The sequence below is a fragment of the Carcharodon carcharias genome (assembly GCF_017639515.1).
Source record: "Carcharodon carcharias isolate sCarCar2 chromosome 40 unlocalized genomic scaffold, sCarCar2.pri SUPER_40_unloc_3, whole genome shotgun sequence".
NCBI lineage: Eukaryota > Metazoa > Chordata > Chondrichthyes > Lamniformes > Lamnidae > Carcharodon > Carcharodon carcharias.
The window spans coordinates 136722-161461 of NW_024470857.1; the positions used below are offsets into that span (position 1 = coordinate 136722).

A 24740-nucleotide genomic window follows, 5' to 3' on the forward strand; every position below is an offset into this window, starting at 1 on the left:
ACCGACTGATGTGGGAGTCTAGAGTGAGACAGGAGTGACCGACTGGTGTGAGGGAGTCTAGAGTGAGACAGGAGGGACAGACTGGTGTGGGAGTCTAGAGTGAGACAGGAGTGACCGACTGGTGAGAGGGAGTCTAGAGTGATACAGGAGTGACCGACTGGTGTGTGGGAGTCTAGAGTGATACAGGAGTGACCGACTGGTGTGTGGGAGTCTAGAGTGAGACAAGAGTGACCGACTGGTGTGTGGGAGTCTAGAGTGAGACAGGAGGGACCGACTGGTGTGTGGGAGTCTAGAGTGATACAGGAGTGACCGACTGGTGTGTGGGAGTCTAGAGTGAGACAAGAGTGACCGACTGGTGTGTGGGAGTCTAGAGTGAGACAGGAGGGACCGACTGGTGTGTGGGAGTCTAGAGTGATACAGGAGTGACCGACTGGTGAGAGGGAGTCTAGAGTGAGACAGGAGTGACCGACTGGTGTGTGGGAGTCTAGAGTGATACAGGAGTGACCGACTGGTGAGAGGGAGTCTAGAGTGAGACAGGAGTGACCGACTGGTGTGTGGGAGTCTAGAGTGATACAGGAGTGACTGACTGGTGAGAGGGAGTCTAGAGTGAGACAGGAGTGACCGACTGGTGTGTGGGAGTCTAGAGTGAGACAGGAGGGACAGACTGGTGTGGGAGTCTAGAGTGAGACAGGAGTGACCGACTGGTGAGAGGGAGTCTAGAGTGAGACAGGAGTGACCGACTGGTGAGAGGGAGTCTAGAGTGATACAGGAGTGACCGACTGGTGTGTGGGAGTCTAGAGTGAGACAGGAGTGACCGACTGGTGTGTGGGAGTCTAGAGTGATACAGGAGTGACCGACTGGTGTGTGGGAGTCTAGAGTGAGACAAGAGGGACCGACTGGTGTGTGGGAGTCTAGAGTGAGACAGGAGGGACCGACTGGTGTGGGAGTCTAGAGTGAGACAAGAGTGACCGACTGGTGTGTGGGAGTCTAGAGTGAGACAGGAGTGACCGACTGGTGTGTGGGAGTCTAGAGTGAGACAGGAGGGACAGACTGGTGTGTGGGAGTCTAGAGTGAGACAGGAGTGACCGACTGGTGTGTGGGAGTCTAGAGTGAGACAGGAGTGACCGACTGGTGTGTGGGAGTCTAGAGTGAGACAGGAGGGACCGACTGGTGTGTGGGATTCTAGAGTGAGACAGGAGGGACTGACTGGTCTGGGAGTCTAGAGTGAGACAAGAGTGACCGACTGGTGTGTGGGAGTCTAGAGTGAGACAGGAGGGACCGACTGGTGTGAGAGTCTAGATTGAGACAGGAGTGACCGACTGGTGAGAGGGAGTCTAGAGTGATACAGGAGTGACCGACTGGTGTGTGGGAGTCTAGAGTGAGACAGGAGTGACCGACTGGTGTGAGAGTCTAGAGTGAGACAGGAGGGACAGACTGGTGTGAGAGTCTAGAGTGAGACAGGAGGGACCGACTGGTGTGAGAGTCTAGAGTGAGACAGGAGGGACCGACTGGTGTGAGAGTCTAGAGTGAGACAGGAGGGACCGATTGGTGTGTGGGAGTCTAGAATGAAACAGGAGGGACCGACTGGTGTGTGGGAGTCTAGAATGAAACAGGAGGGACCGACTGGTGTGAGAGTCTAGAGTGAGACAGGAGGGACCGACTGGTGTGTGGGAGTCTAGAGTGAGACAGGAGGGACAGACTGGTATGAGGGAGTCTAGAGTGAGACAGGAGTGACCGACTGGTGTGGGAGTCTAGAGTGAGACAGGAGTGACCGACTGGTGAGAGGGAGTCTAGAGTGAGACAGGAGTGACCGACTGGTGTGAGGGAGTCTAGAGTGATACAGGAGTGACCGACTGGTGTGTGAGAGTCTACAGTGAGACAGGAGTGACCGACTGGTGTGTGGGAGTCTAGAGTGAGACAGGCGGGACAGACTGGTGTGAGAGTCTAGAGTGATACAGGAGTGACCGACTGGTGTGTGGGAGTCTAGAGTGAGACAAGAGTGACCGACTGGTGTGTGGGAGTCTAGAGTGAGACAGGAGGGACCGACTGGTGTGAGGGAGTCTAGAGTGAGACAGGAGTGACTGACTGGTGTGGGAGTCTAGAGTGAGACAGGAGTGACCGACTGGTGAGAGGGAGTCTAGAGTGATACAGGAGTGACCGACTGGTGTGTGGGAGTCTAGAGTGAGACAGGAGTGACCGACTGGTGTGTGGGAGTCTAGAGTGATACAGGAGTGACCGACTGGTGTGTGGGAGTCTAGAGTGAGACAAGAGTGACCGACTGGTGAGAGGGAGTCTAGAGTGATACAGGAGTGACCGACTGGTGTGTGGGAGTCTAGAGTGAGACAGGAGTGACCGACTGGTGTGTGGGAGTCTAGAGTGAGACAGGAGTGACCGACTGGTGTGTGGGAGTCTAGAGTGAGACAAGAGTGACCGACTGGTGTGTGGGAGTCTAGAGTGAGACAAGAGTGACCGACTGGTGTGTGGGAGTCTAGAGTGAGACAGGAGGGACCGACTGGTGTGTGGGAGTCTAGAGTGAGACAAGAGTGACCGACTGGTGTGTGGGAGTCTAGAGTGAGACAAGAGTGACCGACTGGTGTGTGGGATTCTAGAGTGATACAGGAGTGACCGACTGGTGTGTGGGAGTCTAGAGTGAGACAGGAGTGACCGACTGGTGTGAGGGAGTCTAGAGTGAGACAGGAGTGACCGACTGGTGTGTGGGAGTCTAGAGTGAGACAGGAGTGACCGACTGGTGAGAGGGAGTCTAGAGTGAGGCAGGAGTGACCGACTGGTGTGTGGGAGTCTAGAGTGAGACAGGAGTGACCGACTGGTGTGAGGGAGTCTAGAGTGATACAGGAGTGACCGACTGGTGTGTGGGAGTCTAGAGTGAGACAGGAGTGACCGACTGGTGTGTGGGAGTCTAGAGTGAGACAGGAGGGACCGACTGGTGTGAGGGAGTCTAGAGTGAGACAGGAGGGACCGACTGCTGTGAGGGAGTCTAGAGTGAGACAGGAGTGACCGACTGGTGTGTGGGAGTCTAGAGTGAGACAGGAGTGACCGACTGGTGTGTGGGAGTCTAGAGTGAGACAGGAGGGACCGACTGGTGTGAGGGAGTCTAGAGTGAGACAGGAGTGACCGACTGGTGTGAGGGAGTCTAGAGTGAGGCAGGAGTGACCGACTGGTGTGTGGGAGTCTAGAGTGAGACAGGAGGGACCGACTGGTGTGGGAGTCTAGAGTGAGACAGGAGTGACCGACTGGTGTGTGGGAGTCTAGAGTGAGACAGGAGTGACCGACTGGTGAGAGGGAGTCTAGAGTGAGACAGGAGTGACCGACTGGTGTGTGGGAGTCTAGAGTGAGACAGGAGTGACCGACTGGTGTGTGGGAGTCTAGAGTGAGACAGGAGTGACCGACTGGTGTGTGGGAGTCTAGAGTGAGACAGGAGGGACCGACTGGTGTGAGGGAGTCTAGAGTGAGACAGGAGTGACCGACTGGTGTGAGGGAGTCTAGAGTGAGGCAGGAGTGACCGACTGGTGTGTGGGAGTCTAGAGTGAGACAGGAGGGACAGACTGGTGTGTGGGAGTCTAGAGTGAGACAGGAGTGACCGACTGGTGTGTGGGAGTCTAGAGTGAGACAGGAGTGACCGACTGGTGTGTGGGAGTCTAGAGTGAGACAGGAGTGACCGACTGGTGTGTGGGTGTCTAGACTGGTGTGAGTGCGGGCATAGCAAGATCCCATGGCTGTGTAGAATTTCACCTCTGGAACTCACTCACCTCCATCTTTTTCTCTCCCCCCCACACCCCACTTCTTCAGGCGAACGACATTTACACCAAACATCTGGTGGATATCACCCTCCCAGGTTAGTCCTGAGCAGACCTTCCTCCCCGCCCCGCCCCGACTCCCCACTCGAAACCCACCCCCCCCCCCACCTCCGAATCACCCTACCCCCTCACCTCCCCCCGCTCGGCCCCCCTCTCTCTCTCTTTCTATCTCTCTCTCACTCTCTCTCTCTCTCTCATTCCATACCAGAGCATCAATTGGATTACAAGGAATGGGATGAAAGCACCGGAATGCCCACTCTTACCCCTCCTGCCGTGGGAACAGCAAATTTCAAGGTGAAGGGGTATCGGAGGGCCGGGGTTTGGTGGGCGGAGGGTGGGGGGGGGGGGGTGGGTGTCTCAGAGAGGGGGTGAGGGGGTATCAGAGGGGGCATCGGAGAGAGGGGAGGGTACGGGTCGGGGAGGGTGTTTCGGGGAGGGGGAGGGGGGTATCGGAGAGGGGGAGGGGGTATCAGAGGAGGAGGAGGGGGAGGTATCAGAGGGGGGTATCAGAGCGAGAAGAGGATCTCGAAGGGGAGGTTGTGTCAGGGATAGCGAGGGGCGTATCAGAGATGGGGAGGGGGTATCAGAGAGGAAGGGGCATCACAGCTGGGGAGGGGGAATCAGACAGGGGTGGTATCAGAGAGGAGAGAGGGTATCAGTGAGGAGGAGGAGAGTATCAGAGAGGGAGGTGTGAAAGAGTGGAGGGGGTATCAGAGAGGGGGGTATCAGAGAGGGGAGGAGGTATCAGAAAGGGGAGGGGTATCAGAGAGGGGAGGAGGTATCAGAAAGGGGAGGGGTATCAGAGAGGGGAGGAGGTATCAGAAAGGGGAGGGGTATCAGAGAGGGGAGGAGGTATCAGAAAGGGGAGGGGTATCAGAGAGGGGAGGAGGTATCAGAGAGGGAGGTGTGAAAGAGTGGAGGAGGTATCAGAGAGGGGGTATCAGAGAGGGGAGGAGGTATCAGTGAGGAGGAGGAGAGTCTCAGAGAGGGAGGTATGAAAGAGTGGAGGGGGTATCAGAGACAGGGGTATCAGAGAGGGGAGGAGGTATCAGTGAAGAGGAGGAGAGTATCAGAGAGGGAGGTGTGAAAGAGTGGAGGGGGTATCAGAGAGGGGGTATCAGAGATGAGGGTGTGAAGGATATGGGGAGGAGGGAGTGAGGGATATGGGGAGGAGGGAGTGAGGGATACGGGGAGGTGGGAGTGAGGGATACGGGGAGGAGGGAGTGAGGGATATGGGGAGGTGGGAGTGAGGGATATGGGGAGGAGGGAGTGAGGGATACGGGGAGGAGGGAGTGAGGGATACGGGGAGGTGGGAGTGAGGGATACGGGGAGGAGGGAGTGAGGGATACGGGGAGGAGGGAGTGAGGGATAAGGGGAGGTGGGAGTGAGGGAGGTTTCAGGAGGATGTGAGGATATCTGAGTTCCGTGTGTGTGTGTGTGTGAGAGACCCTGTCTCCCTGACCAGCTCTCTCCGTCTGCCTCCTCTGTCTAGACGGGAGTGACAGACCAGGCCCTGAGCTGCCTCATCGATGCCTTGGGGACCGTTAACAACACCTACACCCTCTCCCTCCTCGCCTACACCTTCACGCTGGCCGGCGACCAACTCAACAGGGGCAAAGTCCTCCACCGGCTTGAGGACCTGGCCGTCCAGAAAGGTAGGTCCTTGTTCATCCCCCTTCCTCCTCCCCCTCCCCCTCCCCCTCCCTCCTCCTCCTCCTCCCTCACTCCCTCCACCTTCACCCTGCGCCAGGAGGGCGGCAAGACCGGATATTGGGCCGTGGAGGTGCAACGTAACTAAGGTCTCTCGCTTTCAGATGGACTGACACACTGGCAGAGGAAGGAGAAGTCCGAGGAAGACCGGGGTTACTGGTGGAGGGCCCCCTCGGCGGAGGTGGAGATGACAGCCTACGTCCTGCTGGCCCTGCTCTCCCAGCCCCAGGTCCCACGATCCGACCTGGACCAGGCCACCTCCATCGTCAGCTGGCTGGTCAAGCAGAGGAACTCCTATGGAGGCTTTGCATCGACCCAGGTAAGCCGAGGGAGCAGGCCTCAGGACCTCCCCAAGCCTCGGGTGCCTGAGGACAGAGCGAGGAGGGTCGATAAAGGGGAACCGGTAGATGTGGTGTACCTAGATTTCCGAACCGCATTTGATCAGGAGTCTCGTTAAAAAAGGTTAACAGGCAAAATAAGGGCTCATGGAGGTTGGGGTTATGTATCAGAGAGGGTAGAGGATTGGCGGACAGACAGGAGTTAGAGAGGGGGCATAAATGAGGCATTCTCATTGTGAGCAGGTAGTGATTGGCGGAGTGTGGAGAAGGTCAGTGCTGGAGTCGCAGCTTACTTACGATCGAGGTTAATGACTGAGATGCAGGGACAGCGAGTAACATATCTGCGTTGGCTGATGATATTCAGCAACTTGGGAAGGTAAGCTGCGTGGAGGATACAAAGAGTCTGTAGAGAGATACAGACGGGGTGAGTGAGTGGGCAGGAAAGGGGTTACTATACTGCGGGGAAGTGAGAGGTCATTCACTCTGGTGGTTAGAGCTAAATATTTTTTCTACAGCGTGAAAGGTATAAGTGTTGATTTTCGAAAGAGAGATGGATGTTCTGACCCACGGAGCATAGACAGTTAACCTGCAGGTGCAGCTAGCAGTGAGGTCACTCAATGGAGCACCGGACTTTACTCCCAGAGGACTGGAGACCACATTTAGAATATTGTGAGCAATTTTGTACCTTGTATCTCAGGAAGGATGTGCTGGCTCTGGAGAGGGTCCAGAGGAGGTTCACGAGAACGATCCCAGGAATGAAAGGCTTAACATATGAGAAACGTTTGAGGACTCTGGATCTATACTCGATGGAGTTTAGAAGGATGAGGGGGGATCTGATTGAAACTTAGAGAATACTGAAAGGCCTGGATAGAGTGGACGTGGGGAAGATGTTTCCATTAGTAGGAGAGACTAGGACTCGAGGGCACAGCCTCAGAGTAAAGGGAAGACCTTTTAGAACAGAGATGAGGAGAAACTTCTTTAGCCGGAGAGTGGTGAATCTGTGGGATTCATTGTCACAGACGGTGGTGGAGGCCAGGTCGTTGAGTGTATTTAAGACCGAGATAGACAGGTTCTCGATTGGTAAGGGGATCAAAGGTTACGGGGAGAAGGTGGGAGAATGGGGTTGAGAAACCTATCAGCCGTGATTGAATGGGGGAGCAGACTCGATGGCCCGAATGGTCTAACTTCTGCTCCTATGTCTTATGGTCTAACAAAGAGGGTGTGCTAGGATCGTCCAGGGTTTTGGTGGGACCACATGGGGAATACCGTGCACAGTTGTGAGCTCCACATTTAAGGAAGGGTGTAGTTACACTGGGAGGGAGGTGGGGGGGGGCGCGGTACAAGTGAAAGGTCACTCGATTGGTCCCTGGTTTGGGGGAGGCGGGGGTGGTGGACGGGGTTGCCCTCTCACGAGGGGCTGAGTGAATCAGGCCGGTATCCTCCGGTGTTTAAGGGGAATGAGAGCCGATGGCCCCGTGCGATCGTTCATACAGGTTGTGCGCATCCAAAGCACCGGGGGCGCTCTGTGTGGGTGGGGGATGGGAGCTGGGTGGGGGGGGGTCAGATAAGGGGCCCATTGATCGGGACTGAGGTGGTTGTGGGGGTGGGGGTGGGGTGGGGGCGGTAGTTTTCTAGCCTGTGTGTGCGGGGTGGGTGATCGGGGAACTGCAGGAGTGATGGACCCTCTGCTCCCTCCCTCCCCCAGGACACAGTGGTAGCACTCCAAGCCCTCGCCCTCTATGCAGAGCTGACCCACGTGACCGAGCCGCACAGCTCCCTGTCCATCAGCTCACCCAGCGGCCTCCACCAGGAATTCCACATCGATTCCTCCAACCAGCTCCTGCTCCAAGTACAGCCGCTGGCCGAGGTTCCCGGGGACTACAGCGTGGAGGTCAGCGGCACCAGCTGCCTCCTTCTCCAGGTCAGTCACTCACCCCACCCCCCTCCCTCTCCCTCATCCTGAGGGGAGGGATCCGGGCCTGTGGGAGGGAGGGAGTGAGGCATGTGGGGAGATGGGAGCGAGGGATATGGGGAGACGGGAGTGAGGGATATGGGGTGGGGAAGTGAGGGATATGGGGTGTGCAAGTGAGGGATATGGGGAGACGGGAGTGAGGGATATGGGGTGTGGAAGTGAGGGATATGGGGAGACGGGAGTGAGGGATATGGGGAGATGGGAGTGAGGGATATGGGGTGTGCAAGTGAGGGATACGGGGAGATGGGAGTGAGGGATATGGGGAGATGGGAGTGAGGGATATGGGGTGTGGAAGTGAGGGATATGGGGAGACGGGAGTGAGGGATATGGGGAGATGGGAGTGAGGGATATGGGGTGTGGAAGTGAGGGATATGGGGAGACGGGAGTGAGGGATATGGGGAGATGGGAGTGAGAGATATGGGGTGGGGAAGTGAGGGATATGGGGAGATGGGAGTGAGGGATATGGGGAGATGGGAGTGAGGGATATGGGGTGTGGAAGTGAGGGATATGGGGAGACGGGAGTGAGGGATATGGGGAGATGGGAGTGAGAGATATGGGGTGGGGAAGTGAGGGATATGGGGAGACGGGAGTGAGGGATATGGGGAGATGGGAGTGAGGGATATGGGGTGTGGAAGTGAGGGATATGGGGAGATGGGAGTGAGGGATATGGGGAGATGGGAGTGAGGGATATGGGGAGATGGGAGTGAGGGATATGGGGTGTGGAAGTGTGGGAGGGAGATTCAGGGCTGGCGCAAGGGATATGGGGTGATGAGAGCGAGGGATATGGGGGGCTGAGAGCGAGTGATATGGGGACACTGGGGAGTAAAGGATATGGGGACCGGGATTGAGGGATATGGGGAGCTGGGTCGCGGGGACCATAGCGTGGAGGTCAGCAGCTCCAGCTGCCTCCTTCTCCAGGTCATTCACTCACCCCCTCACTCTGAGGGAGGGATCCAGTGCTGTGGGAGGGAAGAAGTGAAGAATATGGGGAGATGGGAGTGAGGGATATGTGGGTGGGAGGTGAGAGTGAGGGATATTGAGACACTGGGGAGTGAAGGATATGGGGAGGGGCGTTGAGGGATATGGGGACATGGGAGTGAGGTATATGGGTAGATGGGAGTGAGGGATATGGGGAGGTGAGAGGGAGGGATATTGGGATAGTGGGAAGTGAAGTATATGGGGGAGTGAAGGGTATGGGGAGGTGGGAGTGAAGGGTATGGGGACACAGGGGTGTGAGGGATATGGAAAAGGGGGATTGAGGGGTATGGAGAGGGGGATTGAGGGGTATGGAGAGGGGGATTGAGGGGTATGAGGACACTGGGGTGTGAGGGGTATGGGGACACTGGGGTGTGAGGGGAAGGGAGAGGGGATTGAGGGGTATGAGGACACTGGGGTGTGAGGGATATGGAGAGGGGGATTGAGGGGTATGGAGAGGGGGATTGAGGGGTATGAGGACACTGGGGTGTGAGGGGTATGGGGACACTGGGGTGTGAGGGGAAGGGAGAGGGGATTGAGGGGTATGAGGACACTGGGGTGTGAGGGGTATGGAGAGGGGATTGAGGGGTATGGAAAGGGGGATTGAGGGGTATGGAGAGGGGGATTGAGGGGTATGAGGACACTGGGTTGTGAGGGATATGGAGAGGGGGGATTGAGGGGTATGAGGACACTGGGGTGTGAGGGATATGGAGAGGGGGATTGAGGGGTAAGAGGACACTGGGGTGTGAGGGGTATGGAGAGGGGGATTGAGGGGTATGAGCACACTGGGGTGTGAGGGGTATGGAGAGGGGATTGAGGGGTATGGAAAGGGGGATTGAGGGGTATGGAGAGGGGGATTGAGGGGTATGAGGACACTGGGTTGTGAGGGATATGGAGAGGGGGGATTGAGGGGTAAGAGGACACTGGGTTGTGAGGGATATGGAGAGGGGGGATTGAGGGGTATGAGGACACTGGGGTGTGAGGGATATGGAGAGGGGGATTGAGGGGTAAGAGGACACTGGGGTGTGAGGGGTATGGAGAGGGGATTGAGGGGTATGAGGACACTGGGGTGTGAGGGGTATGGAGAGGGGATTGAGGGGTATGAGGACACTGGGGTGTGAGGGATATGGAGAGGGGGGATTGAGGGGTAAGAGGACACTGGGGTGTGAGGGGTATGGAGAGGGGGATTGAGGGGTATGAGGACACTGGGGTGTGAGGGGTATGGAGAGGGGATTGAGGGGTATGGAAAGGGGGATTGAGGGGTATGGAGAGGGGGATTGAGGGGTATGAGGACACTGGGTTGTGAGGGATATGGAGAGGGGGGATTGAGGGGTATGAGGACACTGGGGTGTGAGGGGTATGGAGAGGGGATTGAGGGATATGAGGACACTGGGATGTGAGGGATATGGAGAGGGCGATTGAGGGGTATGGAGAGGGGGTGTGAGGGCTATGGAGAGGGGATTGAGGGGTATGGAGAGGGGGTGTGAGGGGTATGGGGACACAGGGGTGTGAGGGATATGGAGAGGGGATTGAGGGATATGAGGACACTGGGGTGTGAGGGGTATGGAGAGGGGATTGAGGGATATGAGTATTCTGGGGTGTGAGGGGTATGTGGACACTGGGGTGTGAGGGGTATGGAGAGGGGATTGAGGGGTATGGAGAAGGGATTGAGGGGTATGAGGACACAGGGGTGTGAGGGGTATGGGGAGGGGATTGAGGGGTATGGGGACACTCGGGTGTGAGGGATATGGAGAGGAGTATTGAGGTGTATGGAGAGGGGGATTGAGGGGTATGGGGACACAGGAGTGTGTGGGGTATGGAGAGGGGGATTGAGGGGTATGGAGAGGGGGTGTGAGGGGTATGGAGAGGGGGTGTGAGGGGTATGGGGACACAGGGGTGTGAGGGGTATGGAGAGGTGATTGAGGGGTATGAGGACACTGGGGTGTGAGGGATATTTAGAGGGGGATTGAGGGGTATGGAGAGGGGGATTGAGGGGTATGGAGAGGGGGATTGAGGGGTATGAGGACACTGGGATGTGAGGGATATGGAGAGGGGGATTGAGGGGTATGGAGAGGGGGATTGAGGGGTATGGAGAGGGGGATTGAGGAATATGAGGACACTGGGATGTGAGGGATATGGAGAGGGGTTTGAGGGGTATGGAGAGGGGGATTGAGGGGTATGGAGAGGGGGATTGAGGGGTATGAGGACACTGGAATGTGAGGGATATGGAGAGGGTGATTGAGGTGTATGGAGAGAGGGATTGAGGGGTATGAGGACACAGGGGTGTGAGGGGTATGGAGAGGGGGTGTGAGGGACATGGAGAGGGGGATCGAGGGGTATGAGGACACTGGGATGTGAGGGATATGGAGAGGGTGATTGAGGGGTATGAGGACATTGGGGTGTGAGGGATATGGAGAGGGGGATTGAGGGGTATGTGGACACTGGGGTGTGAGGGGTATGGAGAAGGGATTGAGGTGTATGGAGAGGGGGATTGAGGGGTATGAGGACACTGGGGTGTGAGGGGTATGGAGAGAAGGATTGAGGGGTATGTGGACACTGGGATGTGAGGTGTATGGAGAAGGGATTGAGGGGTATGGGGAGGGGGTGTGATGGGTATGGAGAGGGGGTGTGAGGGGTATGGAGAGGGGATTGAGGGATATGAGGGGGACAATGGGGTGTGAGGGATATGGAGAGGTGATTGAGGCGTATGAGGACACTGGGGTGTGAGGGGTATTGAGAGGGGGATTGAGGGGTATGAGGACACAGGGGTGTGAGGGGTATGGTGAGGGGGATTGAGGGGTATGAGGACACTGGGGTGTGCAGGATATGGAGGGGGGTGTGAGGGGTATGGAGAGGGGATTGAGGGGTATGTGGACACTGGGGTGTGAGGGATATGGAGAGGAGTATTGAGGTGTATGGAGAGGGGGATTGAGGGGTATGGAGAGGGGGTGTGAGGGGTATGGGGAGAGGGATTGAGGGGTATGGGGACACAGTGGTGTGAGGGGTATGGAGAGGGGATTGAGGGGTATGAGGACATTGGGTTGTGAGGGATATGGAGAGGGGATTGAGGGATATGAGGACACTGGGATGTGAGGGATATGGAGAGGGGTTTGAGGGGTATGGAGAGGGGGATTGAGGGGTATGGAGAGGGGGATTGAGGGGTATGAGGACACTGGAATGTGAGGGATATGGAGAGGGTGATTGAGGTGTATGGAGAGAGGGATTGAGGGGTATGAGGACACTGGGGTGTGAGGGACATGGAGAGGGGGATCGAGGGGTATGAGGACACTGGGATGTGAGGGATATGGAGAGGGTGATTGAGGGGTATGAGGACATTGGGGTGTGAGGGATATGGAGAGGGGGATTGAGGGGTATGTGGACACTGGGGTGTGAGGGGTATGGAGAAGGGATTGAGGTGTATGGAGAGGGGGATTGAGGGGTATGAGGACACTGGGGTGTGAGGGGTATGGAGAGAAGGATTGAGGGGTATGTGGACACTGGGATGTGAGGTGTATGGAGAAGGGATTGAGGGGTATGGGGAGGGGGTGTGATGGGTATGGAGAGGGGGTGTGAGGGATATGGAGAGGGGGATTGAGGGGAATGGAGAGGGGGATTGAGGGGTATGGAGAGGGGGATTGCGGGGTATGAGGACACTGGGGTGTGAGGGATATGGAGAGGGGATTGAGGGGTATGAGGACACTGGGGTGTGAGGGATATGGAGAGGGGATTGAGGGGTATGGGGACACTGGTGTGTGAGGGATATGGAGAGGGAATTGAGGGGTATGAGGACACTGGGGTGTGAGGGATATGGAGAGGGGATTGAGGGGTATGGGGACACTGGTGTGTGAGGGATATGGAGAGGGAATTGAGGGGTATGAGGACACTGGGGTGTGAGGGATATGGAGAGGGAATTGAGGGGTATGGAGAGGGGGGATTGAGGTGTATGAGGACACTGGGGTGTGAGGGATATGGAGAGGGAATTGAGGGGTATGAGGACACTGGGGTGTGAGGGACATGGAGAGGGGGATTGAGAGGTATGAGGACACTGTGGTGTGAGGGATATGGAGAGGGGATTGAGGGGTATGTGGACACTGGGGTGTGAGGCGTATGGAGAGGGGATTGAGGGGTATGGAGAGGGGGTGTGAGGGGTATGGTGAGGGGGATTGAGGGGTATGGAGAGGGGGTGTGAGTGGTATGGTGAGGGGGATTGAGGGGTATGGAGAGGGGGTGTGAGTGGTATGGTGAGGGGGATTGAGGGGTATGAGGACACTGGGGTGTGAGGGGTATTGAGAGGGGAATTGAGGGGTATGAGGACACTGGGGTGTGAGGGTTATGGAGAGGGGGATTGAGGGGTATGGAGAGGGGGTGTGAGGGGTATGAGGACATTGGAGGTATGAGGATATGGGGAGGTGAGAGGGAGGGATATTGGGATAGTGGGAAGTGAAGTATATGGGGGAGTGAAGGGTATGGGGACACAGGGGTGTGAGGGATATGGAGAGGGGGATTGAGGGGTATGGAGAGGGGGATTGAGGGGTATGAGGACACTGGGGTGTGAGGGGTATGGAGAAGGGATTGAGGGATATGAGGACACTGGGGTGTGAGGGGTATGGGGACACTGGGGTGTGAGGGATATGGAGAGGGGGATTGAGGGGTATGGAGAGGGGGTGTGAGGGATATGGAGAGGGGGTGTGAGGGGTATGAGGACACTGGGGTGTGAGGGATATGGAGAGGGGGATTGAGGGGTATGGAGAGGGGGTGTGAGGGGTATGAGGACATTGGAGGTATGAGGATATGGGGAGGTGAGAGGGAGGGATATTGGGATAGTGGGAAGTGAAGTATATGGGGGAGTGAAGGGTATGGGGACACAGGGGTGTGAGGGATATGGAAAAGGGGGATTGAGGGGTATGGAGAGGGGGATTGAGGGGTATGAAGAGGGGGATTGAGGGGTAAGAGGACACTGGGGTGTGAGGGGTATGGGGACACAGGGGTGTGAGGGATATGGAGAAGGGATTGAGGGGTATGAGGACACTGGGGTGTGAGGGATATGGAGAGGGGATTGAGGGTTATGGAGAGGGGGATTGAGGGGTATGAGGACACTGGGGTGCGAGGGGTATGGAGAGGGGGATTGAGGGGTATGAGGACACTGGGGTGTGAGGGGTATGGAGAGGGGGATTGAGGGGTATGAGGACACTGGGGTGTGAGGGGTATGGTGAGGGGGATTGAGGGGTATGAGGACACTGGGGTGTGAGGGATATGGAGAGGGGGATTGAGGGGTATGAGGACACTGGGGTGTGAGGGATATGGAGAGGGTGATTGAGGGATATGAGGACTCTGGGGTGTGAGGGGTATGGAGAGGGTGATTGAGGGATATGAGGACACTGGGGTGTGAGGGGTATGGAGAGGGGATTGAGGGGTATGGAGAGGGGGTGTGAGGGGTATGGGGACACAGGGGTGTGAGGGGTATGGAGAGGGGGTGTGAGGGGTATGGAGAGGGGGATTGAGGGGTATGAGGACACTGGGGTGTGAGGGGTATGGAGAGGGGGTGTGAGGGGTATGGAGAGGGGGTGTGAGGGGTATGGGGACACAGGGGTGTGAGGGGTATGGAGAGGGGGTGTAAGGGGTATGGAGAGGGGGTGTGAGGGGTATGAGGACACTGGGGGGTGAGGGGTATGGAGAAGGGATTGAGGGGTATGGAGAGGGGGTGTGAGGGGTATGAGGACACTGGGGTGTGAGGGATATGGAGAGGGGGGATTGAGGGGTATGAGGACACTGGGGTGTGAGGGATATGGAGAGGGGGGATTGAGGGGTATAAGGACACTGGGGTGTGAGGGAACTGGAGAGGGGTATTGAGGGGTATGGACAGGGGGACTGAGGGATATGAGGAAACTGGGGTGTGAGGGATATGGAGAGGGGGATTGAGGGGTATGAGGAAACTGGGGTGTGAGTGATATGGAGAGGGGGATTGAGGGGTATGAGGACACTGGGGTGTGAGGGGTATGGAGAGGGGGATTGAGGGGTATGAGGAAACTGGGGTGTGAGTGATATGGAGAGGGGGATTGAGGGGTATGAGGACACTGGGGTGTGAGGGGTATGGAGAGGGGGATTGATGGGTTGAGGACACTGGGATGTGAGGGGTATGGAGAGGGGGATTGAGGGGTATGGAGAGGGGGATTGAGGGGTATGGAGAGGGGGTGTGAGGGATATGGAGAGGGTGATTGAGGGGTATGAGGACACTGGGGTTTGAGGGATATGGAGAGGGGGTGTGAGGGGTATGAGGACACTGGGGTGCGAGGGGTATGGAGAGGGTGATTGAGGGGTATGAGGACACTGGGGTGCGAGGGATATGGAGAGGGGTTGTGAGGGGTATGGAGAGGGGGATTGAGGGGTTTGGAGAGGGGGATTGAGGGGTATGGAGAGGGTGATTGAGGGGTATGAGGACACTGGGGTGTGAGGGATATGGAGAGGGGTTGTGAGGGGTATGGAGAGGGGGATTGAGGGGTTTGGAGAGGGGGATTGAGGGGTATGAGGACACTGGGGTGTGAGGGGTATGAGGACACTGGGGTGTGAGGGGTATGGAGAAGGGATTGAGGGATATGAGGAAACTGGGGTGTGAGGGATATGGAGAGGGGGATTGAGGGGTATGAGGACACTGGGGTGTGAGGGGTATGGGGACACTGGGGTGTGAGGGATATGGAGAGGGGGATTGAGGGATATGGAGAAGGGGTGTGAGGGGTATGAGGACACTGGGGTGTGAGGGATATGGAGAGGGGATTGAGGGTTATGGAGAGGGGGATTGAGGGGTATGAGGACACTGGGGTGCGAGGGGTATGGAGAGGGGGATTGAGGGGTATGAGGACACTGGGGTGTGAGGGGTATGGAGAGGGGGATTGAGGGGTATGAGGACACTGGGGTGTGAGGGGTATGGTGAGGGGGATTGAGGGGTATGAGGACACTGGGGTGTGAGGGATATGGAGAGGGGGATTGAGGGGTATGAGGACACTGGGGTGTGAGGGATATGGAGAGGGTGATTGAGGGATATGAGGACACTGGGGTGTGAGGGGTATGGAGAGGGGATTGAGGGCTATGGAGAGGGGGTGTGAGGGGTATGGGGACACAGGGGTGTGAAGGGTATGGAGAGGGGGTGTGAGGGGTATGGAGAGGGGGATTGAGGGGTATGAGGACACTGGGGTGTGAGGGGTATGGAGAGGGGGTGTGAGGGGTATGGAGAGGGGGTGTGAGGGGTATGGGGACACAGGGGTGTGAGGGGTATGGAGAGGGGGTGTGAGGGGTATGGAGAGGGGGTGTGAGGGGTATGAGGACACTGGGGGGTGAGGGGTATGGAGAAGGGATTGAGGGGTATGGAGAGGGGGTGTGAGGGGTATGAGGAAACTGGGGTGTGAGGGATATGGAGAGGGGGATTGAGGGGTATGAGGACACTGGGCTGTGAGGGGTATGGAGAGGGGGATTGAGGGGTATGAGGAAACTGGGGTGTGAGTGATATGGAGAGGGGGATTGAGGGGTATGAGGACACTGGGGTGTGAGGGATATGGAGAGGGGGATTGAGGGGTATGAGGAAACTGGGGTGTGAGTGATATGGAGAGGGGGATTGAGGGGTATGAGGACACTGGGGTGTGAGGGGTATGGAGAGGGGGATTGATGGGTTGAGGACACTGGGATGTGAGGGGTATGGAGAGGGGGATTGAGGGGTATGGAGAGGGGGATTGAGGGGTATGGAGAGGGGGTGTGAGGGATATGGAGAGGGTGATTGAGGGGTATGAGGACACTGGGGTTTGAGGGATATGGAGAGGGGGTGTGAGGGGTATGAGGACACTGGGGTGCGAGGGGTATGGAGAGGGTGATTGAGGGGTATGAGGACACTGGGGTGCGAGGGATATGGAGAGGGGTTGTGAGGGGTATGGAGAGGGGGATTGAGGGGTTTGGAGAGGGGGATTGAGGGGTATGGAGAGGGTGATTGAGGGGTATGAGGACACTGGGGTGTGAGGGATATGGAGAGGGGTTGTGAGGGGTATGGAGAGGGGGATTGAGGGGTTTGGAGAGGGGGATTGAGGGGTATGAGGACACTGGGGTGTGAGGGGTATGAGGACACTGGGGTGTGAGGGGTATGGAGAAGGGATTGAGGGATATGAGGAAACTGGGGTGTGAGGGATATGGAGAGGGGGATTGAGGGATATGAGGACACTGGGGTGTGAGGGGTATGGGGACACTGGGGTGTGAGGGATATGGAGAGGGGGATTGAGGGATATGAGGACACTGGGGTGTGAGGGGTATGGGGACACTGGGGTGTGAGGGATATGGAGAGGGGGATTGAGGGGTATGGAGAGGGGGTGTGAGGGGTATGAGGACACTGGGGTATGAGGGGTATGGAGAGGGTGATTGAGGGATATGAGGACACTGGGGTGTGAGGGATATGGAGAGGGGGATTGAGGGATATGAGGACACTGGGGTGTGAGGGGTATGGGGACACTGGGGTGTGAGGGATATGGAGAGGGGGATTGAGGGGTATGGAGAGGGGGTGTGAGGGGTATGAGGACTCTGGGGTGTGAGGGGTATGGAGAGGGGATTGAGGGGTATGGAGAGGGGGTGTGAGGGGTATGGAGAGGGGGTGTGAGGGGTATGGAGAGGGGGTGTGAGGGGTATGGAGAGGGGGTGTGAGGGGTATGGAGAGGGGATTGAGGGGTATGGAGAGGGGCTGTGAGGGGTATGGAGAGGGGGTGTGAGGGGTATGGAGAGGGGGTGTGAGGGGTATGGGGACACAGTGGGGTGAGGGGTATGGAGAGGGGGATTGAGGGGTATGAGGACACTGGGGTGTGAGGGGTATGGAGAGGGGGATTGAGGGGTATGGAGAGGGGGTGTGAGGGGTATGGAGAGGGGGTGTGAGGGGTATGGGGACACAGGGGGGTGAGGGATATGGAGAGGGGGGATTGAGGGGTATGAGGACACTGGTGTGTGAGGGAACTGGAGAGGGGATTGAGGAGTATGGAGAGGGGTATTGAGGGGTATGGACAGGGCGACTGAGGGATATGAGGAAACTGGGGTGTGAGGGATATGGAGAGGGGGATTGAGGGGTATGAGGACATTGGGCTGTGAGGGGTATGGAGAGGGGGATTGAGGGGTATGGAGAGAGGGTGTGAGGGGTATGAGGACACTGGGCTGTGAGGGGTATGGAGAGGGGGATTGAGGGGTATGGAGAGGGGGTGTGAGGGGTATGGAGAGGGGGATTGAGGGGTATGAGGACATTGGGCTGTGAGGGATATGGAGAGGGGGATTGAGGGGTATGGAGAGGGGGTGTGAGGGGTATGAGGACACTGGGCTGTGAGGGGTATGGAGAGGGGGATTGAGGGGTATGGAGAGGGGGATTGAGGGGTATGGAGAGGGGGATTGAGGGGTATGAGGACATTGGGCTGTGAGGGGTATGGAGAGGGGGATTGAGGGGTATGGAGAGGGGGTGTGAGGGGTATGGAGAGGGGGATTGAGGGGTATGGGGACACAGGGGTGTGAGGGATATGGAGAGGGGATTGAGGGATATGAGGTCACTGGGGTGTGAGGGATATGGAGAGGAGATTGAGGGGTATGAGGACACTGGGGTGTGAGGTATATTGGGAGGCGGATTGAGGGGTATGAGGACACTGGAGTGTGAGGGATATGGAGAGGGGGATTGAGGGGTATGAGGACACTGGGGTGCGAGGGGTATGGAGAGGGGGATTGAGGGGTATGAGGACACTGGGGTGTGAGGGGTATGGAGAGGGGGATTGAGGGGTATGAGGACACTGGGGTGTGAGGGGTATGGAGAGGGGGATTGAGGGGTATGAGGACACTGGGGTGTGAGGGGTATGGAGAGGGGGATTGAGGGGTATGAGGACACTGGGGTGTGAGAGCTATCGGGTGATGGGAGTTCAGGATACGGGGAGATGGGATTGAGGGGAAAACTGGATGTGAGTGAGGGGATATTCCGGATGGGAGTGTGGGATATTCCGGATGGGAGTGAGGGATATTCCAGATGGGAGTGTGGGATATTCCGGATGGGAATGACGCATATTCCAGATGGGAGTGTGGGATATTCCGGATGGGAGTGACGGATATTCCGGATGGGAGTGTGGGATATTCCGGATGGGAGTGAGGGATATTCCGGATGGGAGTGTGGGATATTCCGGATGGGAGTGACGGATATTCCGGATGGGAGTGTGGGATATTCCGGATGGGAGTGAGGGATATTCCGGATGGGAGTGTGGGATATTCCGGATGGGAGTGACGGATATTCCGGATGGGAGTGAGGGATATTCCGGATGTGAGTGACGGATATTCCGGATGGGAGTGTGGGATATTCCGGATGGGAGTGACGGATATTCCGGATGGGAGTGAGGAATATTCCGAATGGAAGTGTTGGATATTACGGATGGGATTGTGGGATATTCCGGATTGGAGTGAGGGAAATTCCGGATGGGAGTGTGGGGTATTCCGGATGGGAGTGACGGATATTCTGGATGGGAGTGAGGCATATGCCGGATGGGAGTGAGGCATATTCCGGATGGGAGTGAGGTGATATTCCGGATGGGAGTGAGGGGATATTCCGGATGGGAGTGAAGGATAATCCGGATGGGAGTGAGGGGATATTCTGGATGGGAGTGAGGGATAATCCAGATGGGAGTTAGGCAATATTCTGGATGGGAGTGAGTGATATTCCGGATGGGAGTGAGGGTTATTGCGGATGGGAGTGAGGGGATATTCCGGATGGGAGTGCGGGATTCGGGGAGACAGTCTCCTTTGACCGGCGCGATTCCGAGTAACTAAAACTGTTCAATTCCAGACGACTCTGCGTTACAATGTTCCAGCAAAACAGAAGGAGGATGTCTTCACACTCTCTGTGGAGATGATGGCGACAGGAACAAAGGACAGGAATAATCTGGAAGGACCACAATACAAGATTAATATTAATGTCACGTGAGTGAGAGAGGGAGATAATAATCGGGGGACTGAGGGTCAGTGTTTACAGTGTGGGAGTGAGGGTCAGTGTTTACAGTGTGGGACTGAGGGTCAGTGTTTACAGAGTGAGAGTAAGGGTCAGTGTTACAGTGTGAGAGTGAGGGTCAGTGTTTACCGTGTGAGAGTGAGGGTCAGTGTTTACAGTGTGAAGTGCGAGACAGTGTTTACAGTGTGGGAGTGAGGGTCAGTGTTTACCGTGTGGGAGTGAGGGTCAGTGTTTACAGTGTGGGAGTGAGGGTCAGCGTTTACGGTGTGAGAGTGAGGGTCAGTGTTTACAGTGTGGGAGTGAGGGTCAGTGTTTACAGTGTGGGAGTGAGGGTCAGTGTTTACAGTGTGGGAGTGAGGGTCAGTGTTTACGATGTGAGAGTGAGGGTCAGTGTTTACAGTGTGGGAGTGAGGGTCAGTGTTTACAGTGTGGGAGTGAGTGTCAGTGTTTACAGTGTGAGAGTGAGGGTCAGTGTTTACAGTGTGAGAGTGAGTGTCAGTGTTTACAGTGTGAGTGTGAGGGTCAGTGTTTACAGTGTGAGAGTGAGGGTCAGTGTTTACAGTGGGAGAGTGAGGGTCAATGTATAAAGTGTGAGAGTGAGGGTCAGTGTTTACAGTGTGAGAGTGAGGGTCAGTGTTTACAGTGTGGGACTGAGGGTCAGTGTTTACAGAGTGAGAGTGAGGGTCAGTGTTTACAGAGTGAGAGTAAGGGTCAGTGTTACAGTGTGGGAGTGAGGGTCAGTGTATACAGTGTGAGAGTGAGGGTCAGTGTTTAGAGTGTTAGAGTGAGGGTCAGTGTTTACAGTGTGGGAGTGAGGGTCAGTGTTTACAGTGTGAGAGTGAGGGTCAGTGTATACAGTGTGAGAGTGATGGTCAGTGTTTACAGTGTGGGAGTGAGGGTCAGTGTTACAGTGTGAGAGTGAGGGTCAGTGTTTAAAGTGTGAGAGTGAGGGTCAGTGTAAAAAGAGTGAGAGTGAGGGTCAGTGTTTACAGTGAGAGAGTGAGGGTCAGTGTTTACAGTGTGAGAGTGAGGGTCAGTGTTACAGTGTGAGAGTGAGGGTCAGTGTTTAAAGTGTGAGAGTGAGGGTCAGTGTATACAGAGTGAGAGTGAGGGTCAGTGTTTACAGTGAGAGAGTGAGGGTCAGTGTTTACAGTGTGAGAGTGAGGGTCAGTGTTTACAGTGCGAGAGTGAGCGTCAGTGTTTACAGTGTGAGAGTGAGGGTCAGTGTTTACAGTATGAGAGTGAGGGTCAGTGTTTACAGTGTGGGAGTGAGGGTCAGTGTTTACAGTGTGAGAGTGAGGGTCAGTGTTTACAGTGTGGGAGTGAGGGTCAGTGTTTACAGTGTGAGAGTGAGGGTCAGTGTTTACAGTGTGGGAGTGAGGGTCAGTGTTTACAGTGTGAGAGTGAGGGTCAGTGTTTACAGTGTGAGAGTGAGGGTCAGTGTTTACAGTGTGGGAGTGAGGGTCAGTGTTTACAGTGTGAGAGTGAGGGTCAGTGTATACAGAGTGAGAGTGAGGGTCAGTGTTTAGAGTGAGAGAGTGAGGGTCAGTGTTTACAGTGTGAGAGTGAGGGTCAGTGTTTACAGTGCGAGAGTGAGCGTCAGTGTTTACAGTGTGGAAGTGAGGGTCAGTGTTTAATGTGAGAGAGTGAGTGTCAGTGTTTACAGTGTTGGAGTGAGGGTCAGTGTTTACAGTGTGAGAGTGAGGGTCAGTGTTTACAGTGTGGGAGTGAGGGTCAGTGTTTACAGTGTGAGAGTGAGGGTCAGTGTATACAGTGTGAGAGTGAGGGTCAGTGTTTAAAGTGTGAGAGTGAGGGTCAGTGTATACAGAGTGAGAGTGAGGGTCAGTGTATACAGTGTGAGAGTGAGGGTCAGTGTATACAGTGTGAGAGTGAGGGTCAGTGTTTACAGTATGAGAGTGAGGGTCAGTGTTTACAGTGTGGGAGTGAGGGTCAGTGTTTAGAGTGTGAGAGTGAGGGTCAGTGTTTACAGTAGGGAGTGAGGGTCAGTGTTTACAGTGTGAGAGTGAGGGTCAGTGTATACAGAGTGAGAGTGAGGGTCAGTGTTTAGAGTGAGAGAGTGAGGGTCAGTGTTTACAGTGTGAGAGTGAGGGTCAGTGTTTACAGTGCGAGAGTGAGCGTCAGTGTTTACAGTGTGGAAGTGAGGGTCAGTGTTTTTTGTGAGAGAGTGAGTGTCAGTGTTTACAGTGTTGGAGTGAGGGTCAGTGTTTACAGTGTGAGAGTGAGGTTCAGTGTTTACAGTGTGAGAGTGAGGGTCAGTGTTTACAGTGTGAGAGTGAGGGTCAGTGTTTACAGTGTGAGAGTGAGGGGCAGTGTTTAATGTGTGAGAGTGAGTGTCAGTGTTTACAGTGTGGGAGTGAGGGTCAGTGTTTACAGTGTGGGAGTGAGGGTCAGTGTTTACAGTGTGAGAGTGAGGGTCAGTATTTACAGTGTGAGAGTGAGGGTCAGTGTATACAGTGTGAGAGTGAGGGTCAGTGTTTACAGTGTGAGAGTGAGGGTCAGTGTTTACAGTGTGGGAGTGAGGATCAGTGTTTACAGTGTGGGAGTGAGGGTCAGTGTTTACAGTGTGAGAGTGAGGGTCAGTGTTTACAGTGTGGGAGTGAGGGTCAGTGTTTACAGTGTGAGAGTGAGGGTCAGTGTTTAAGGTGTGAGAGTGAGGGTCAGTGTTTACAGTGTGGGAGTGAGGGTCGGTGTTTACAGTTTAAGAGTGAGGGTCAGTGTTTACAGTGTGAGAGTGAGGGTCAGTGTTTACAGTGTGGGAGTGAGGGTCAGTGTTTACAGTGTGAGAGTGAGGGTCAGTGTTTACAGTGTGAGAGTGAGGGTCAGTGTATACAGAGTGAGAGTGAGGGTCAGTGTTTACAGTGTGGGAGTGAGGGTCAGTGTTTACAGTGTGAGAGTGAGGGTCAGTGTTTACAGTGTGAGAGTGAGGGTCAGTGTTTACAGTGTGAGAGTGAGGGTCAGTGTTTACAGTGCGAGAGTGAGCGTCAGTGTTTACAGTGTGGGAGTGAGGTTCAGTGTTTACAGTGTGGGAGTGAGGGTCAGTGTTTACAGTGTGAGAGTGAGTGTCAGTGTTTACAGTGTGAGAGTGAGGGTCAGTGTTTACAGTGTGAGAGTGAGGGTCAGTGTTTACAGTGTGAGAGTGAGGCCAGTGTTTAATGTGTGAGAGTGAGGGGCAGTGTTTAATGTGTGAGAGTGAGTGTCAGTGTTTACAGTGTGGGAGTGAGGGTCAGTGTTTACAGTGTGTGTGTGAGGGTCAGTGTTTACAGTGTGAGAGTGAGGGTCAGTATTTACAGTGTGAGAGTGAGGTTCAGTGTTTACAGTGTGAGAGTGAGGGTCAGTGTTTACAGTGCGAGAGTGAGGGACAGTGTTTACAGTGGGGGGGTGAGGGTCAGTGTATACAGTGTGGGAGTGAGGGTCAGTGTTTACAGTGTGGGAGTGAGGGTCAGTGTATACAGTGTGGGAGTGAGGGTCAGTGTATACAGTGTGGGAGTGAGGGTCAGTGTTTACAGTGTGAGAGTGAGGGTCAGTGTTTACAGTGTGAGACTGAGGGTCAGTGTTTACAGTGTGGGAGTGAGGGTCAGTGTTTACAGTGTGGGAGTGAGGGTCAGTGTTTACAGTGTGAGAGTGAGGGACAGTGTTTACAATATGGGAGTGAGGGTCAGTGTTTACAGTGAGAGTGAGGGTCAGTGTTTACAGTGTGAGAGTGAGGGTCAGTGTTTACAGTGTGAGAGTGAGGGTCAGTGTTTACAGTGAGAGAGTGAGGGTCAGGGTTTACAGTGTGAGAGTGAGGGTCAGTGTTTACAGAGTGAGAGTGAGGGTCAGTGTTTACAGTGCGAGAGTGAGGGACAGTGTTTACAGTGTGGGAGTGAGGGTCAGTGTATACAGTGTGGGAGTGAGGGTCAGTGTTTACAGTGTGGGAGTGAGGGTCAGTGGATACAGTGTGGGAGTGAGGGTCAGTGTTTACAGTGTGAGAGTGAGGGTCAGTGTTTACAGTTTGAGAGTGAGGGTCAGTGTTTACAGTGTGGGAGTGAGGGTCAGTGTTTAGAGTGTGGGAGTGAGGGTCAGTGTTTACAGTGTGATAGTGAGGGTCAATGTTTACAATATGGGAGTGAGGGTCAGTGTTTACAGTGAGAGTGAGGGTCAGTGTTTACAGTGTGATAGTGAGGGTCTGTGTTTACAGTGTGAGAGTGAGGGTCAGTGTTTACAGTGTGAGTGTGAGGGTCAGTGTTTACAGTGTGAGAGTGAGGGTCATTGTTTACAGTGTGGGAGTGAGGGTCAGTGTTTACAGTGTGAGAGTGAGGGTCAGTGTTTACAGTGTGCGAGTGAGGGTCAGTTTTTACAGTGAGAGTGAGGGTCAGTGTTTACAGTGTGAGAGTGAGGGTCAGTGTTTACAGTGTGCGAGTGAGGGTCAGTGTTTACAGTGAGAGTGAGGGTCAGTGTTTACAGTGTGAGAGTGAGGGTCAGTGTTTACAGTGTGAGAGTGAGGGTCAGTGTTTACAGTGCGAGAGTGAGGGACAGTGTTTACAGTGTGAGAGTGAGGGTCAGTGTTTACAGTGCGAGAGTGAGGGACAGTGTTTACAGTGTGGGAGTGAGGGTCAGTGTTTACAGTGTGGGAGTGAGGGTCAGTGTATACAGTGTGGGAGTGAGGGTCAGTGTTTACAGTGTGGGAGTGAGGGTCTGTGTTTACAGTGTGAGAGTGAGTGTCAGTGTTTACAGTGTGAGAGTGAGGGTCAGTGTTTACAGTGTGATAGTGAGGGTCAGTGTTTACAGTGTGAGAGTGAGGGTCAGTGTTTACAGTTTAAGAGTGAGGGTCAGTGTTTACAGTGCGAGAGTGAGGACAGTGTTTACAGTGCGAGAGTGAGGGTCAGTGTTTACAGTGAGGGATTGAGGGTCAGTGTATACAGTTTGAGAGTGAGGGTCAGTGT

At 55.3% G+C, this 24740-nt stretch overlaps 1 protein-coding gene across 1 annotated transcript in view; it reads left to right on the forward strand.

Moving 5' to 3' along the window:
- The window catches only part of LOC121275035 (alpha-2-macroglobulin-like), a 133856-nt gene that overhangs the window by 35339 nt on the left and 73777 nt on the right, over positions 1-24740 (forward strand). Inside the window, exons 12-17 of the mRNA XM_041182425.1 lie at positions 3808-3853; positions 4024-4109; positions 5308-5470; positions 5630-5844; positions 7569-7784; positions 19636-19769. Of these exons, the coding sequence (XP_041038359.1) occupies positions 3808-3853; positions 4024-4109; positions 5308-5470; positions 5630-5844; positions 7569-7784; positions 19636-19769 (860 nt within the window). The remainder of the gene's footprint in view (positions 1-3807; positions 3854-4023; positions 4110-5307; positions 5471-5629; positions 5845-7568; positions 7785-19635; positions 19770-24740) is intronic.